The sequence below is a fragment of the Patagioenas fasciata genome, chromosome 1, assembly GCF_037038585.1.
Source record: "Patagioenas fasciata isolate bPatFas1 chromosome 1, bPatFas1.hap1, whole genome shotgun sequence".
Classification (NCBI taxonomy): Eukaryota; Metazoa; Chordata; class Aves; order Columbiformes; family Columbidae; genus Patagioenas; species Patagioenas fasciata.
Window position 1 is genome coordinate 31546819 of NC_092520.1, and position 19270 is coordinate 31566088.

The following is a 19270-nucleotide window of genomic DNA, read 5'->3' on the forward strand; positions in this document are numbered from 1 at the left end:
CTAAAACCCATGAAAATTACTGGATAAAAAACAACAGTCAGGGCAAAGAAAATACAGTCCTGCCAGGGTTTGTCTTCACTGACAGATAGCACAAGTTCTTTGCATAAGTTTGGTTAACCAAAGTGAGAACAAATGCAGTTGTGCCTCTAAAAGCAGTAACATCAGTTACAGAATAATGTAGTTACATCCAGCCTTTTGTACATCTCTGAGAACCTTTATTTAACAGTGCGTACTCTGGCTTTGGAAGCATTGTAAGAGTTTATTACAATGTTATTAATGGTTTTTTCCTCTAAAGTAAGAGCTTTTAATAGTAGCATCAGTGCCACGCTAACCACAGTGCATAAGGCAAATTCAAAATTCATTTCACCTTTGACTACAACTTCTGTTTGATTCCAGCACTGAAGACTCAGGTAACATCAGAGGAACACACACCACCAGCGAAAACAACTCCAAAGGCCTGGAAAAACCTTCCAGTACTTGCTTTATTTCACTCTTCACCACTCAACTTGGAGTTGTGAATTTAAGGGATCCTGTCCCTGTGTCCTAAATGAGAGCAAGTGTCCAACTCTGTGACACCTGGGGGTAGGAGGAAGCAGCAGCTGTGGTGACAGAGTCCTACAGCCGCTCTGCCAGTACACTGCTTGGGTTATAAGGACTTCTTCTGCCCCTCTGTTCAACACTGAAATAGGTTTGCCACACAAATCCAAGATCACTCAAGGGTGTCAAGAGTCCTAGATATCTAAACTCATATAAGCAGAGTTAAGTGGTAACTGACTGAAGGAGCGTACAAAATCCATTCACTGCTGAAGTGAGATGATTTGAAGCATCTCATCAGCTCTCAGCTTGAGGAGCCCACGCTCACTCTGCCTTCGATGCCTCCTCAAGAGCCACGGGCAGGCTGCTGTTGGAAACGCAATCTTCGCTCATCTCACACTACCAACAAATGACAGGTCCAAACTCATTCCCGCCTCTGACACAGAAAGGCAGACAGACTTACATCTCCCTGCAGTGGCAGCATCGTTTCCTTTAGAGAAAAAAAAACCCTCAGTGTTCAGGGCCCTCCCTGCAGCTGCTTCCTCCTGCCTGCCCTCCCTCCCCACCCCAAAGGGAAATCTGCCCATGGTGAAGGAGCGTAAGCAAGGTCATTACCACGTAATAACCATAATAACACAAACCTTTTCCAAGTCTGACAGCACAGAGCCCAGCATCTTGAAACGCGATCCAAGCAAGACGAAGTTCCCCCACAGCTCGCACTGGAGCCAAGCCAGACGGAGGTGGCTCTTGTTTCCTGCAGCTCGTGGTGCACTAATGCAGCTTCTCCAGCTCAGAGAAGCTCACATAAACCAAAACACTGCTTGACAACTATCAGCCACATCTGATTTAAGAAAAGGGGTAAGCGATTCACCTTTGTCATTCACGCTTTTATACTCAAATGAGTCAGAATGCCCGCTCAGGCATACACCTCCTCACTAAAACATGACATTAAGTGAAAACCTGTCAACTTGGGGTTTTCAAATTTTCTTCTGCAGGTGGAGAAACCCTGCAGCTGAATGCTATTTCTGGAAGCACACAAATACCAATTAGGTCTTCAATTAGTTTAAAGTGCACATACTGTTCTGCACCAAAAAGGTGCAGGAGGAAGAGAAAGTCCCAAAGACAGCAGAAGCATATACTCAAGTCCCTAAAATACACCTTTGAGTGGTGCCCATGTTCGTAACACAGGTCACCACGAGGCAGGGGCTCTGGCAGATGAACTGAAGGATGAGGATGCACCTTTTCGATTGCTCTGAAACACATTTACCACAGTAAAATGGACAGTGTCCCTGGTCAGACGCCACCATCCTTCCTCTGTGCACCCACACCTTCGCCCAAACAGAAAAATGGGTACTGATAAAAGGCACCTACTCATTTAGTTTCTCTCTCTAAACCTGAAATGTTGCTTGAGGTTTCGACACGTGACGTCAAATTCTGTACTTGAGGTATTTTCATTCCAGTAACTCAGCCTGCCCCATGCAGCTTTCCTGTGCAGACACAGCCAGGCCAGGAAAACCAAGCTCAGAGCTCTCAAGGTCCCATGCAAAATTCATGGACTCTCACCAGAAAACTCTCCTTTTACTGTGCAAAACTGCCGTGAGTAGTAAAATTTAACCATGTGACAGCTGCTTTTATGAGGAAAGCCAGGTAAGGCAAATTTATGCTACGGCATAAGTTAAATTGGACACATAAGAGATTCAGCCAAGCTCACATTTGCAGTTCTTGTTACCTTAGAAGTGAAAAATACACTACGCTTTATGGTTAAGTATGAATTTAAAAGTAGTCAAAAGGGTTTCTTGTGGTTATAGCCTGTTGAAGTGAAACTGCTTGATTTCACCTCAAAATCAAGGTGAAAGTTTCACAGAAGAAACTTATCAAGAAAACTAGAGATAAAATAAGCAAGACCCATTTTTGCATGTTCCTGAATATTGTCTGACATGCTTTACATTAAGAAACTATGCCAAAAGCCTGTGAAGTGCTATTATTTACTCTCCTTTACAGCAGACTAGAAAGGTTTTGCCCAGAGCCTTGCTTAGGTACAACTGATTAAAATCTAGTTCAAAAGAACCATGCCACCCAGCCAGATATGAAGAGATTTGTTATTCTAAGACTTAGAAATAGACTGGTTTTGATGTCAGAAGTGAGTCTATCCAAGCTGTTGCTAAATAAATGAGTCTGTCTAAACTGAGATTTATCTCATATCTGCCCCTAAAGGCAATAAGAGCTGCTTTTTTTATATTTACTTAACAATTTAATTGGTTACGACATGTTTTCATTTCATTAATCAGTGACTAATGGGAGTATTCTGTGTATGAACGATAACTGGACCCCTCTATATTATCAGAAAGAATTGCTTAGCACAGTACTTACTTTGGTACATAAATTCTGTGCTTTCATATTTGAAGAAAATGCTTTCTGTACTACAAATATTTTTAAAAATTTAAGCTTTTTTTTTTGGTAAAAAGAATCATCCTTCTGATTAGAAATAGAGCTTGGAACATCATTTCTAATATGGAGCAAGTTAAAAATTTCTCCTCCCACTGCAACACATCTTAGTCCTGGGAATATCCAAGAGCAACCCACAGGTTCACAATCTTCATGCCTCTCTCTTTCAGTAATTATTTCGTGAAATTATTTAATTACCTATCAATGTTACTTTGTCACTCCTGAGGTTTGTACCAGTGTATTGAGGGAATCAAGATAGAACTAAGCTGATTTCTGGTGGTTAACGTGTTATCTATCCCAAGCAAAGATATCTATTAAAAAAAAATGTAACAGTAGCTCAATCCTACATAAAACAAAAAATCCCACAAAGAGTAGTATCTCTAAAGAAAAACAGGGATTTTAAGACGCAAGGGTTATTCAGACACTGAAAAATTTCCTAATTGAAGAAAAAGGCATTGCGATAAAGCTTTTGGACTCTGCAACATTGACAAAGGACCTTTCGGGGAGCACAGAAAGAGTTAACCGGAGGCTGCTGCTGGTGACCATTTGCACTGCCTGCAAGGTACAGTCCCAGCAGACACATTATCAGATTAGGGGAAGGCAAACAAACGGAATTGAAACCATTCTTCAGCGAGTCCGACCTCTTCTTCCTGTGATGTCACGCTACAAATCGTCCCAGCTCTTTCCTCTCCTCTGCAGAAGGAGCCTGGCTGGCGAGCGGCTGCCGTGCTCTGCAGGAACAAACACGCTCTGGAATTTCGTGTCTGCCCTGGCAAACAGCTCTCTTCCCGCCCCACGGGGCGAGCCAGCCCAAAAGCTCTCCCAAGAGCTGAAAAGCTTGTTTTACAGAAAGCAAGCTGGGAGAGAAATGCAAGCGCCGACACTTCGAGGCGTCCGGGAACTCGTTTTCTAAAGCACGCGTTCCCAGCAAATTTGGATGGACATGACTTCACCATCACGATCTGCAGCGAGGAATAAGGCGGAAAGTTCTTACAACGGCTGCGTCAAATTGGGGGGGAAAATGGAACTGAGCAAGCTTCAGGATGACCTCATCTGCCACAAATATGTTTTTTGATTCTCAAAGACTGGCTATGTGATTACAAACAGCACTTGGAAGAGAAGAATGACCTGGTGATCACTGCTGGAGATGGACTCCCCCTCTACAGAGCTTGTGTTTCCTCTCTGAAGCTTTACGGTGTCACAAACTTACCAAAGCATACAGTTCAAATACATCTGCAAGTTCTTCTGGGATTTAAAACAAAGTTGCAATAAAAATACCAGGGAAACCTCCAAATCACAGGAATTTTAAATATACCATTATAATGGTAAGCTCTAATTGTTCCACAGAGGACTCCTTTAAATATACTTTATATGGGTGTATCTTTAGTATGGTTTTTGTCCTTGGCCTCATAGCAAACTGTGTTGCTATCTACATTTTTACTTGCACATTAAAAGTGCAAAATGAGACTACAACTTACATGCTTAATTTAGCAATATCGGATCTGCTTTTTGTGTTTACATTACCCTTCAGGATTTATTACTTTGTGGCAAGAAACTGGCCATTTGGAGACATTCTTTGCAAGATTTCTGTCACCCTCTTTTACACAAATATGTACGGGAGCATTTTATTTCTGACCTGCATAAGCGTAGATCGCTTTTTAGCTATAGTGCACCCCTTTCGATCTAAGACTCTCCGAACCAAAAGGAACGCAAAAATTGTCTGCGCTGCAGTGTGGATAACCGTGTTAGCAGGCAGCACACCAGCCAGCTTTTTCCAGTCTACAAACCGCCGTAATAATACTGAACAGAGAACCTGTTTTGAAAACTTTTCAGAGGACACATGGAAAACCTACCTATCCCGGATTGTTATCTTCATTGAAACAGTTGGGTTCTTCATTCCGCTCATCTTGAACGTGACCTGCTCTACTATGGTCTTACGGACCTTGAATAAACCACTTACATTAAGTCGGAATAAGTTAAGCAAGAAAAAGGTACTCAAAATGATTTTTGTCCATTTAGTGATATTCTGCTTCTGCTTTGTGCCTTATAATGTTACCTTAATACTTTACTCTCTTATGAGAACACAGACCTGGATTAATTGTTCAGTGGTCACTGCAGTCAGGACTATGTACCCTGTCACTCTGTGCATCGCCGTTTCAAACTGCTGTTTTGACCCTATAGTCTATTACTTCACATCGGATACAATTCAAAATTCGATAAAAAAGAACCGGTCCACTAGAACACGGGATGTCAGATTCTCCGAAAGACCAGTTTCAGAAAACTTCATTCAGCACAGCCTTCAGACCATAAAAATGAAAATATCTGACAGTGACTCTACAATATGAACTGTATTACGAGACTACTGGGACTAAGCTGGAATTAGAAGCCTGCACATTTCTTCAGCTGTGAAAATATATGCTGATATGTAAATGTTACACTTCCTTCACATCAGAAAAGTTTGTTTTAAGACTGTAAAAGTGTTAAGCATAATAGTACACAGAAAATAATAAGCATAATAGTACACAGAAAATTTTAAGAATTTATGTCAAATGTCTGTTTTGACAGGTTGTATGTTAGAAATGTGCTTTTGGTTTCGGATTAGGTTAACCAAAGTCCGAAGACTGACTGTCAAGTCAGAAAGAAATGAAACAGTAGGTGGGGTTTTTTTCTGAAGTTAAAACAGTTGCTAATTTTTTTTCCTTATGTTTTAAGAATAGAGGTTTCCAAGTGACTGAGGATGGGAGTGAAACTACCTGGTTTACAGAGCAGGATGCAGTTGCTGAGGAAAACTGCACCGTATTGATCTTAGCACTTCAGCTACTGTGTCTGCTCCCGAGTTTCCTCTTCACTATCTTCTCCACCCTCCTTCTTAGGGACCATCATGTTCACAGGAGGCTTCAATCAGCGGGCTACAAGAATTTAATTTCTCCCAGGTTTATCTGATAAAAAATATGCTCTCTCCACAAGCCTGGCCCCCACAAAGCAGTTAAATATTCTGGTAGTTCAGGGCATCAGGAAACAACTCAGACAAACTGGTTTTTCTTCTCACCTCTGTCTCAGATGTCTGTGTAATTATAACAAAATAACCTCTGATGACTGAAGTTAGTGCTTTAGGTACAGTACCACTTTATTTAGCACTTTTGTGAGAGGTTCTTCCATTCAACACATCTTTTGAACAAAATAACATCCTCCGAATAAGGTAATTCAATCTCAAGGTAGTAGTTTCTTAGAAAAACATGACTGTTGCTAACTAGAAATGAGCATCAAACCAAGTATTTCTTCTAGGAAACTATTTGGTGACCCATAACAAAATTCAAGACAACAGTAATTTTTAGAGTGAAAATTCCCCTCAGTCTTTGTGTCCTATAAATATTTTTAACATAAGCATTTAAAATTTCAAATGTTATTTTTATACTTTATAAAGTTTGCAAGAAAATAAATTACTCAGGTCTACGTGCTGGCAAAATTAAATTAGACACTTCAAAAAGTAAAAGTTATGTCAACGGAGAAATCTGTGTATATTACTGTTACAAACAGGAATATATTGACAAGTGCTTTAAAACATCCTGCTATGTATGTTTCTCAGCTACTAGAACATTTTGTACATTTTCCTCAAAATTAATTTAACATTGCTGTAAAATTAAATAAATACGTAAAGGTAAAAGTAAATAGCAAGTGGTGGTTTTTCCTCCCCCAAAACAGCGACAAAAATAAAACATAGTTAAAATTAATTTGCACTTTAGAGTTTGGGCAGTCTGTTGCAGAGATACAGCATTGAGGCATTTTTACTTCAGGGCAGTATACAAACGTGTGAATCAATTTTGGAGAAAAAGCATATTGAGCTGTCAGAATAAATGATAACTTATCTCATTGAGTTTACTTCCCTTTGCAAAGCTTTTGCTTAATTGTTGTAAATCAATTGTACATTACTACTACTGGAAAACTGAGTTACTCAAAGACTACTAGAAAATAATGTTGATTGAATTTTAAACCTAACATTATAAATCCTTCTCCACACAGCTTATGAAAAAAAAATCAAATAGTATGAGCTAAGCTACAAAGATGCATAGACAAACGTCTGCGTAATATCTGAAAATAGTCAGTTATCTTCACTAGGAATCCTGAACTCTGATTTGTATCCAACTGCAGAATAACGCACAAAAAGCCCATAATGAGTAGTTCTGTGCATGTTTTCCGTATGTCACTGACAAATCCAAAATTCAAAAGCTAGATACGCATCTCTAATGTCTCAATGCATCTCTCTCTAAAGAGCCTGTTTAATATTAGACTCTTTCCAAAAAGATTGGGACGAAAGCCCCTAATGTTGCTGCTGGGCTGTGTTTCTGGACTACAACTCTTCCCAAACTTGGCAAAGCTGTTACTCGGTTGAGTGACAACTTGTCCAGTGACGCTTCTGCATTACAGCAGCAAACACCCTGCAGCCTCACCCTGGTAAAGAGAAGCTGCTCCTCCTGAGATTGTGAAACTGCAGGGCGGGAGAGACAAAAAATCACTGACTTAAAAGCAGAACAAGCAGATAAAGTCTCATGTATGGGTACTCCCTTTTAAGCCAAATCTTCTTTGGTGTATTACCTCAAAAAGCCTTGGGAAACATGAAGAGTAGCTCTTTTGGCAGGGTAGTAGCTTCTGCTTTTTGAGACCGTGCAGTGCAACACAGCACGATAGCTTTCCCACCACCTAACAGATACCTCAAAACTGTGTGAGGAAGACTATATTTTTTATTATTAAACATATTTCAATCTTTCCACAGAGGGTGAAAAAAAGGCAAAACAACAAAAAACAAACAGCAACAAAAACCACCACAACAACCAACCACACCCCAAAACAAAACAAGAACACAGTCAAAAAAGCAACATCTGTCACTTAGATAATCTGACCATTACTTAAGAAATTCCCTGACTGATTCAGAGGAGGGGGAGTGAACTGTACCTCCCACAACAAGCTGATATAAAGTCAAGCTCCCAGCTATTCAGGACTGGATGAGATTTTCTCCTCCGCTTCCAGTCCTGCACCAAGATTATCCTGGAGAGCTGTGGATGGAGCAATGTTTTCACTGGTACATTCCTGAACAGCCACACTCCTTTCCTCTGCTTCTGCCTTTGATACCAACTCTTCTGTCTCTCTGGTAAGAGCTTATGCCAAAATTTAAATTTAGATGAGGAGTTATTCTCTTAAGTCATGCCTAGGCATCTCAAATTAAAAAGGCTTATGTTGTCAGAGCTCCTAAATGTGGTGCATCCAGTGTTTCCTAAAGGTACATCACTTTTACTCATATGCCTATGTAGGGGGGGTTGGCATTCAGTTTTAGGATCAAAACTTACAAATTTGTTCTTTGTAGTCTGGGTTCTTCACCTACAGAGCGCAGATACTGCACACTTGCCATAAAAATAAAAGTAGTGAAGATTTAGTGGACTCCAAGCATTTTTTTGATCTAAACCAAGGTAGGCAGCCATTGATAACTAGACAATTAAAGAGCAGTTCTGAACAACAAGGAAGAAGAAACAGGCTGTCAACATCTCTAATTTACTTCAACATACCATTATTTAAAAGCAAAAAATTTCCCATTTTATACGTTTTAAGTTGGGCTTGAAATTTTAATTTCTGGCTCTTTCAGGAACAGAATACAAGTCGAAATTTGTTTCACTTAGTATACGTCTTTGACATTTAAGGAAATACCAATACCAAGTCAAATACTACTTTATATTTTCCATCTTAAAGTGCTTAAAAAGAAGATACTTAACGCAGGTAAGAAATCCTCAACTGGACTCAACCTCCAAACTTTTATTTCCTAAGCAAGCAACCTCAGTCACAGAAATGTAAAGATCTGAAAAGAGTTTGAGAGATCAGGTGGAAGATACGAGTGGTTGTACTGGGTCAGACCCTGGGTATTCAGCTAATCTACAATTTGGCCTCCAACAGTGGCCAAGGCTGGATGCCTGAGGAAGGAGATAACAGCAGGAGGGGTACAGGGCTCTCCCTCCTCCAAACGCTGTCCCAACTCACCAGTTTATCTTGGAAGTTTCCAGATCAGATGCGTTTGTGTGTTCAGCAACGCTAAAATTTCTTCCTCTGTGAGTTTGTGCTGCCTCCCTTTGAACTTGTGTAAGCTTTCTAACATCCACAACATTCTGCATTAGTGAGTTAGCATTTGTGGGGGAAAAATAAAAGCTAAAAAAAAGGCAAATTCTCTCTCCTGCCCCCCAACACCAACCCCTTTTTGTTTTAGATTCATTACTTTTGTTACTGCCTCCTCCTCTCTTTTGGAGCACTTGATTGCCATTCAGCCTCTCCATATCACTCCTGATGATACAGCCTTCCATCATCTCTAGCAAATGAGAAAGTGACTGTCATTTGTAATTTCAACCAGCCTCCTTGCCAAAGATGAGATTTTTCAGAATTACATAAAGAACCCAGCTAAAATTACAGCAAACCCAGCGAGGTTCACCAAGACTGATAATTTTGAAAATCCCACTTGAGCATAGTATCCTCTATCATTATTTATTCCTCCAAGTTATTTTCTAGGAGTTTTATCAATGAAGAGCAACTTGTTCATACTTTTCCAGCAGTAAATGTAATACTAAGGTTCTTGCACCTGGGCAGACCTGTAAATCCTGACAAGTTCCCTTTTTGCTAGACTATTATCATTTATACCTTAAGGTTACTGGCATTTGAGCATCACTGACAAAATGAAAGAGGATACATTTCAAAAGCTAAGGTAAATTGTAAATCAAAATGATCCTAAATATAGAAGTTGTAAATGTCTGGACTGCATTTGTTATCTCATTATCAGAGTGGTGCAAAAATCGTATAAATACACCTGACAGTTACTGAATACATTTTTAGAACGTACTCAATAGAACTCATTTAGGATTAATGCAAATTCAGAAAGCCATCCTTGCGCAGTCTAATACTTCTGCAAGAAGCTGGATGGAGAACTTTGTTCAAATCCTCTGATACTGCTTTGACACTGAAGCAATCTGTAGCCTTTCACATTTATCACCTCCCCACCCCATCCAGTTCCTGTTATACAACTGCTTATAAAGCAAGCCCAGTTTTTCCTGTAAGAAAACTGAACTTATCACAAAATTAAAGCAAACAGAAAGAACGCTGCACGCATCTTGTCTTCTATAAAACCTATCGTTTGGTTGGAAGACTAAAAATTCCAGAACTGAAAATTGAGATTTTAAAATATTTTTTCTATTTAACAAGCAGTCCATTCACTCTAGTTACAACAGAACTAACAACTGTCCTGCACTAAGCAGGGGTAAGTTGTCTACAGTTTAAACATGAGAATCAAACCACAAACAACAACAAAGGAAGGCCTCTAAAAAGAAGTTCCTGTCTTTTTATGAAGAGATGAAAGAACACTTTTCCATACACATAGCTTTAAGTTTTGCCCTAACTCCACCTTTTTTAAACAGGGAGTTGCTGCCTTAAAGAAAACCATTCTTAAGTAACAGTAACAGGAGGCACCTGAAATTAAAGCCATACATTGGGAATAATATTAAGTCTATCTCACATGAAAACAGCTGTGGCTACGTTAACTCTACTGCTTTTCACATGAATTCTGCAAACATTGCTGCTTTATGAAAGGAAGTCAATTGTACACATTAGTTGCAAGTCTTCAACTTTCTGCAAAACTATACAACATTTGATCTATTAATTTTTGGAAGTCTGCACTGGTGAGCACTTTATACAAGCAACTATTGATGCAGTAAAAACTGAAAAAACTGATCACTAAGGAGTGATGCTGGATTCCGAAAGATTTACCATTAATCACAGCACCAAGAATTACACTTGTCTAAAGCTGGAAGCATCTGCAATAATACTTTGCTTTTATGACATAACGAAGGAAGTACCTACAGCATTGCAGATATTTTTCTACTAAAGAAATTTGTTAAGTCTATAGCAAAACATGGCAAAAATTTGAAAATACAGATAATGAAGCAAGCACCAAAATATCTGCCTATGAAACAAAATCCAAAGTCTCTTTGACTACTTATTTACTACAGGTATTTAACACTTTTTATGCCTGAAAGAAACTTTACCATTTATTCTGCATGCTCGTATTGGGTTTCACATGCTCCTGTGGGTGGTTAAGCCCTAAAACAACAAGTTAGCAGCCATTTCATCTCTGTCCATGTGACATCTGAGAGTTCCTCTGAGCTGCTGGAAGGTACAACAGGCACAGGGTTTGTTCTGGGCAAGCTGAACGGGAAGGACAGAGTGTTGACAGTTCAGGTACTTACCCAAGCCAAGTTCGGACTAAGTACAGCCTAACTGGGTAAGCCTGAAGCTCAGGGGTTCAGGAGAACACCAGGCACAGCGGTCCAGATGTTGGTGGCACCATGTTCAGCTGTACCAGAGACACTTACCAGCCTGCACCTAACCTGTTCTGATCAGCAAACCCAGCCCAAATGAAGAGCTTCACCAAAACCCAGAGGGATTATTACCTTTCTGGAGGATGGTGAACACTACGCCTGCTCAACAGCTGTAAACAGAGGGTTCCTCATCCGTGCCAAGGACTTTATATTACTGGAAATGTACTGTAACCTGATACAAATGTATAACTGAAATGCCATACATTTATACAATATAAAATCAGGTACAAAAGCACTTCTTTGGCCAACAACAACAACAAACCACCAGTGACAAGAGAAAAAAACCCATGCATTTATGCATGCAATGACTTAGAAGAAAATGAAGCAAGCAGAGGGACAAAAACCTCACTTCCAATGACATATAATCTGGCAGTCTGAGTTTGACAAGATATTGTTATAACCTTAGGAGCTTGAAAATTGAGCAGCATATAGCTGGTTAAAAAAAAAAAATCCACAGCGAATGTTTGGCACTTCCTTTGCTTCCGAACAGAAGCTAACTCTATCTTCCGAAGAAAAGTTAACTATAAAATGACTCAAATAGCACAGCAATAAGGATATAAAGAGCAATAAAGCTTATGACAGTTATTCAGGATTGTGACTCAGATAAAAAGAGGAAAAAAAAAACCCACAAAACTTCATTTACCAGTTTTGTTTCACTACAAAGATTTACAGAACTACAAAGTTAGAGAACATAATCCCATCCAATGAAGAAGTAGCAGGGATATGGCTGCAGAACTTAACCCAAGCATTATTTGTCTTTAAGGAGAAAGCCTCATCAAATCTGACCCAATTCAGCAAGATGTCACAAAACTAAAGCATATCTCCCTGAATTTTAATATACTTTTCCCTCATAGGCTCTTTTCAGCATTCTTACAAAGTATCTGCAATGCAGATATTGCAATGCTACAGGATGAGAAGCTGAAGTCCAAACTACCTAGAAACCAGGCAGGACTAAAATGAGAGTCCTATAGCTGTGGTATGACCACCAAAACATTGGACAGTATAAAAAATCAACTTGAAATATCAAGTATTCCCAGAAAACTATTTTATTATTTTTGTTAAAGTTCTACTAACCATCAGGACAACCTTAAGAAAGAAAGAAGACTAAAAGTATATCCTGTTCACTAGGTCTTATTTCTGTGGCTAACTCTGTAGTTGGGACCAGTGTAGTTATCTTTATACTGCACCAAGAGAGCTGCAAGCTCCACCGAGCACAGGCTATAAAGCCTGGCTCTCTGTGACAGCTGTAAATCTGAGAGATCAAGACATCCTATGCTTCTGCAGCCACCCTGGTAACAGTACATGACCTCCACACAAACAGAAACCACAACAGGACTATGGATGAGATATATAGCATAAGTGGCCACCTAAAGCAAAACTAGGCATAATTAAATAGCTACCTCTTGTTAATGACCCCTTAACACCGAAAGGGGGAAACGTAGTCACAAAGACTAATATAAGGCATCATGATTCACTTCCACTAACCCCAGACAAACATTATACATCTGGTTTAGGTTTGTCATTGAGACAGATGCTCTCTACAGTCGGTGGAAAGAGGGACCTTCAGAAAGTGAATAATCCCATTGTAAAATACTTGTTGAAGATAAATAGAATGAATTGCTTTCTGGAAGTGCAGCTCTGTCTCAAGTATAGAGGGAGCCCAAATACCTAAGTTATAGAAGTATAATAGTGCAGGATTAGCATCCCCCTAATAAGAGGGGCAGTAGATGAAGCAGAGCAAAACTTAAATCCTTAATCAAGAATGGCATCCAGGTTTCACAGATTGAAAACTCTACATAGTTGCTTGTGTCTTAGGTAATCCCTTTGGTCGTGTTTGTACTTGAATCAAAATAGCATCTTAAGGGTTGGGCTGGCTTGGTATACCTGCAACGGATAAATCCATTAATACTGTGCTAACATAACCAATATCTTCCAGCCCTAGTGAGTATTTTGTACACTTAGTGTGTACCAAGAAGTGAACACATTGCCAAGACAGACAAAAGCAGGAAACACAGGGCCTGGGCTTTAAGTGTTCTAGTTTCTCTTCCAGTAGCCCAGAGGATTTGCTCGGATGGTAACACCCAAGTATGAATAACAACTTGAGTCATCTTCACAATAAATAGGAGTAGCAGGGAAGATTTTCAAAGTGATGGTGCAGACAGTGAAGACTATCATTGGGTATTCTTCCTGGTTGTTCAATTTGCCTTTAGCTATTAAGGCAGATAAAAGTTTCAAGCCTCAAAAAGCACAGCATGATTTCTATAAAAGGAAACTCTTCAGGAGTACTGAAAGGCATGGGAGAGACACTCTAACATATTTATGTATTTATTAAAAAGTGCGTGCATGTATATATGCATATGCTCAAACTAAAAAAGCAGATAAACATATTTACTATATATTTACCATATATTCACTATATGGTATATTCACAGATACTCAGAAAGCAACCATCTTACAGACTTCTAAGAATGTGCCTTGTATGATTAAAGGCAAAAATCACAGAAGGCTTTCTAGCCGCAGCTGTGACAACTGAAATGTCAGAGCTTATTAATGACCTTAAAAAAAAGAAAAATAAAGCATATGCAGCAGAACCAGTATGGTCCTTTAGCACTATCATGCCAAGCAGCAGTGGTGGTGACCTCTCTCATCACATATGCTTCTAGAACACAATCATGATGCAAGCAGAAATATATTTAGTATGTACAGACAGAAAACCTCAAATCAATTCTCAGTTCCTTCTTTAAGGTTAAAGCTGTATTCTCCTAACATAACTTGTTTGAAAGGAGCACAATGAACACATGAAATCACATATCTTGGTGACCCTTAGCACAATTTTGCCTTGTAAAAAAAAAAAAAGCCTAGAAAACTCCACATTTAAAATAATCATCCATAGCAGTCTCCACACCAAGGCAGGATACCAGGTGCCTAAACTCCAGAGGATCACAGGAGATGGGTGATGTCTGCAAGAGCAATGTGATGCCTGCAGTTCCTGAGGTACCTGTCTTTGCACCACTGAAGTTCTGTAGGTGGTTCGTGCATCCTGCCAGTGAGCCTGTCTGCAAACACTGCCATTCTGGATAAGCCAAGCAGTTTTCTGTGCCTAAGGCTGCCCCTCATTCACAAATTAGATATTCCTATATCTAGGGAAAAGCAAAATTTAGAAGGCATGAAAGGAGTATGCCTGACATACACTAGCTTTTCTAAGAGAAACCATGTGCTGTGCAGAAAGACACACGACTACTGGGGTCTGGAGGAGAGACAGCAGAACACTTGACTCACTTGCCAGTGCTGAAGTCACTCATCGGTGAACCCATGACTACATCTGCAGTTGTTAACACAACGAGCCCTGGCCTGTCCTAAAGCCTTGAGGGCAAGCGGCAAAGCACAGCTCGCACCCACGCAGCTAAGCTTTCTCCACTTCTAATCCACGCCAGCAGTTGAAGATAGTCCCTGAGCTGCATCATGCCCCAAATCTTGCCCAGGCGTTGCCCAGAGGAGTGCTGACAAATGCCAGAACATGCCAGGAAACATGTTACTGCCAGAACACCACTGATGGCTGTGGGCAATACTCAAGCCCAAACTACTGTCTCTTTGAGGCTAGCAGTACAGACACAGCCCCAATATCCAGTCCTTGCGTCCTGGCCTTACTTGGCTGCCTATCACAGAACAGCTGGGATTGGAAGGGTTGGGGGCAGGCTCAGATCACCTAGTCCAACCCACCTGCCAACAACGTTTTAGGGTCATTTTGCTAATACAGAAGTAAACAATTTATCTAGTAACCTATTGTATGAAATGTTGACAGTATGACCATTCCTACTTCTTCCACTTTTAAAAGGAATTACTTAGGACATCAGAATCCAAGAGAGGACTTCAAACTGCATGTAGGCATCCACCTCCAGAAGAGGAGCAGGACTTCAGGCATAAACCTAAAAGAAAACACCACTGAGAAGCATACGTATCACAAGCAAATATACTAACTCCCATTCCTAGATGCTCAATTCCTCCATACAAGGAGCAGAGAAACCTAATTTGAAATTGTACACTGCATCCAAGGAAACAGGCTCTAAGCACTCCAGTATAGTGAGTACCACAATAACTGTGTACTTGTACAAACACTAGGAGGCTGCATAGTTAAGCTTGTACTACACAAAATACTAAGGAATACTTGCTTACCTGTAATTTCTTAGAGCTTTATCCTGACCTGTATTTGTCTAACACTTTTTAGGCAAATCTAAAGCACACCCATTTCATATTTTTCAACCTTACTGCACAATCAAAGTAGGTCTGCTGTTATTCCAGCTCAGTGAGTTTGTCATATTAATTCAGTAAAGCATAATCTTTGGGAATACATGGCTTTCCTCAGGAAGGTATTTCTGCCACAGTGAGCTGCATCATTTAAAACCAACTGAAGTCTTTGGTGTGGGATGAGGTACCTGAGTATAAACTAACTACATAGTTGACAAATATTTAATGCAAATATTGAGTTATGTTAAATCAACAATAAACCAGCACTGTAGATTTCACTGCAAATGTTTAATTGACAATAGAAGCCATAGAGAAGGAACTGACAAAGCAGAAGTATTATGGAGCACAGTTTAGGCAATGCTACATGGAAGGAGTTAAAGACAGAGGAAAGTATACTTGCCTACTTATGATCATATTTTAACCATTAAAAGAGTAACCTTGTAGGGCCATCTTTATCTTCCATCAGTCCTTAAAACTCTGAACCACTTTAAATCTCTAAATAACATCTATCTATACTGGTGTTCCTTCTTCCTTTGAAAAATAAAAACATCAATTAGGATAGCAAATATTAAAGAAGACCACAGTCAAAGGAGCCTACAGTGTCAACAGCTGGAGTGCAATGCACTGCTTCAGTTCCACATCTGTTTGCCCCTCACACATAAACACCAAAAAAAATGTCGAAGCTAGCAGACCAAATCAAACTGCAAAGAAACTCCCTTTAGGACACCAAAATGCACCTTCCCATTCTGTTCTGGGCCGTTGTGGGGTTGTGGAAGGCGACACAGCTGCCTCTCATCCCTGTTAACAGCAAAAGCTAGGAGGTAGCCTTTTAAAACTGCAGCCCTACAAGGAACAGCCTTTGGACTCCAGGTGCTCATGCAGATGAGTTAACAAGTTAACAACAGAACATTTTGCCATCTGTAGTGCTAACCAGGAAAGTGTGGCTGTGCTACTTTCTCTAACCTGCCTTATTGGGCTGGTATGAATCACCTGAGCTTTGGACACAGCTGTGGCTGGTTGGCAGCTCCTCCAGTGCAGAAGAACAAGACCCTTTCACTACCCCAGCACTGGGTCACTGAAGCCTGAGAGAGCAGAAGGCCTTGACACATCCCACCTCTGGCCCACCAAAGGCTGGCTTGCAGAAAAAGTATTTTGTAACGTGGCCCAAACTATTTTAAATATGCCAAATGTGATGATTTAGAACATGTGTACGCTCTGCACTCTTTACCTACCATACATGTGAAAAGGTATTTGCAGGAAGCACATTTCCCAAGCAGCAGTATGAAAGAAACTGAACACCCTGCTTGCTCTTCCCTGCTCACAGCTAATGAGAAGAACACAAGCTGAGAGGCAGGGAAATACAACTGGATTGCTTTGCAGATACATATAACAAACATAGATACTCCATAGGTGTTAACTTTCTTGAATGACATAGAAAAAAAACCCCAAACAAACAAACCAACCAACACTCACAACCACCAAAGTCACACTGTTCCCAGAAACAAATATATTTCAGGTATATTTCAACTCTCAAAACAGCCTGAAAATTGATAGACTTTACGTGAATTGCACTGTGAACCTGCTATACCTTGTTTCTTCCTAATGCACTGCAGCAAGCAGCGACACTTTAGTCAATTATGTGACACGGCAGCTACCATGTCTTCTCTAAGGGAAATTCAGAGATCCTGGAATTTGTTCACACAACCATCATCTCAGATACTCAAAACAATTTCTACTTTGGGTAAGCCACAGGAGAGATCAATTTGATGGAATTATGGAAAAGTGAAGCATGATCTCCCAGGCTGGCAGGTAACAATCTATCCCTTTCATAGGAACCAAATTTTAACTATGCCAGGGTTTATATCATATTTATATAAATATGATAAAAATGAAGCAATGGCTATAGGGACCTTTATTTTTTCAGTCAAAGTAATTTCAGTTGCCTTTATTTAAAGTTATAAAATTTTTAAAAGTGCCCAAAATACTGTAGGCAGATGAAACACAAACGTTCCGCAGTAAAGAAGGAATATTCTACAGTTTATTTCTATTCTGCAAATAAACATTATGCAGCATTATTAACACATTCTAAACTGATCTCCACATAATCTGCATCTGGAAGCATCATAACCTCACTGGTAAAGAACATTTGAGTTGAAAAATGGGGTTTCTGCCTTTGGATTCAATAAAGTTTTAAAGAAAGTAAGTACTTTCCATGTGATTAAGTCAGTATGGACACTTGCCCCTTTTCAAAATTAAGATTTATTGAGAAGAACCTTCAACTTTTTTCCACCCTTTATTTTGTCTGGCTATGCTTTTTTGTTAAAAGAAAGGATGACCTAGAAAAGTTTCACCTCCTTCATAAAGTACAGATGACTCAATCAGCAAGCTATGCAAAAGCAATAAACATCTTCACAATGACTAGCAAAGGAGTGATGTATTATCTTCAGATACCAGTAAAAACCAGAATCATTCACATTCATTTGATACAGCTTCCGAAGTCAGAAAAAGGTCAGATGCACTTAAGACTTTTTCTTCAGAGAAATTATGCAAGGCGTTTTTCCTCACAAAAGCTCTATGACAAGTAAAACTACAATAAATTCAAGTTATTTCATATTCAATTGCTCAGTCTCGTTAAATCTCATATAGAAATCCTTCTTCCTAAAGCACTCAGGAGAATGAATAAAGAGTGGATAAATACAGACCTGACTTTCCAAAGAGCAGACAAGCCTTACAATGCAATGTACTACCTGGCCAGGAAGGTAAGAACTAAGCAAAAGTACATGGGAAATAATTGGGGGAATCAGAGTTGGATTATGCAGATATTTGTAAATAAATATTTTTCAAATGTTGCTGTTCTTATTTACCAAGCTAGAATTTTTTGCATAAAGTTTACTCATTCCATGCTTTTCTTCATTTTTCTTCATTTTAACACTTTTCAGGGAAAAAAAAGATTCCTCTAACCATATTAAGAAACTTGAATCTCGAGTTCCTTTTTTTTTTTGGATTATCAGGTAATCTGTTTAAAATTAACCAAAAGCAATCACATGTGGTGAGATATTCATTATGACTAAGCAGTAGTCACCTGGCTTCTCCCTCCTCGTTTATCAAACATTTGGAGGCAAGAGATTTACCAGTATGAACTATGCTTCTCTAATTGCCTACCCCTTCTTGTGGGAACTGCTATTTAGGCAGATATTTGTAAAACTGGTACACCATTACATGCTGACAATATCCAGGTAAGAACTGCAGAAGATTATGGTAAACCACTCCTTTGTTCACTAGCTGAAGCTTCCTGGGACACCTGACCTCAACCACCTCACAAGTTTGCCACAGAAACATTTGCTCCTGTTGCTAATAGGTTCCACTTCCAGACTAAACCAGCCAGTATTTAGATGTGAGGCAGAGGTGGATTTTCTGCACTAGAGGACTTGTGGCCTTATGTTTCTGTGTGCAGCCTTACAATGTACAGGCCTCAGGTCCTTCACTGCGATGACCAAGAGGCTGAGCAAGACACTTTGGCACAGATAGTTTCACAACTTCTCTCCTGAGCCACTGCTGTGCATTCTGCTGCTTGCAACTCATAGCCTTTCCATTATGGGTAGCTGAACTACTCTATTAACACTCAAATCAGCTATATAAGCCAC

General features: G+C 39.7%; 2 protein-coding genes across 2 annotated transcripts in view; one reads left to right on the forward strand and one right to left on the reverse strand.

Annotated features, from left to right (window-relative positions):
• The window catches only part of RB1 (RB transcriptional corepressor 1), a 77900-nt gene that overhangs the window by 26769 nt on the left and 31861 nt on the right, over window positions 1-19270 (reverse strand). The window lies entirely within an intron of this gene.
• On the forward strand, window positions 3648-5481 carry LPAR6 (lysophosphatidic acid receptor 6). The gene has a single exon (XM_065858383.2). It carries the CDS (start codon window positions 4302-4304, stop codon window positions 5322-5324), a length of 1023 nt encoding a protein of 340 aa, XP_065714455.1. The 5' UTR covers window positions 3648-4301; the 3' UTR covers window positions 5325-5481.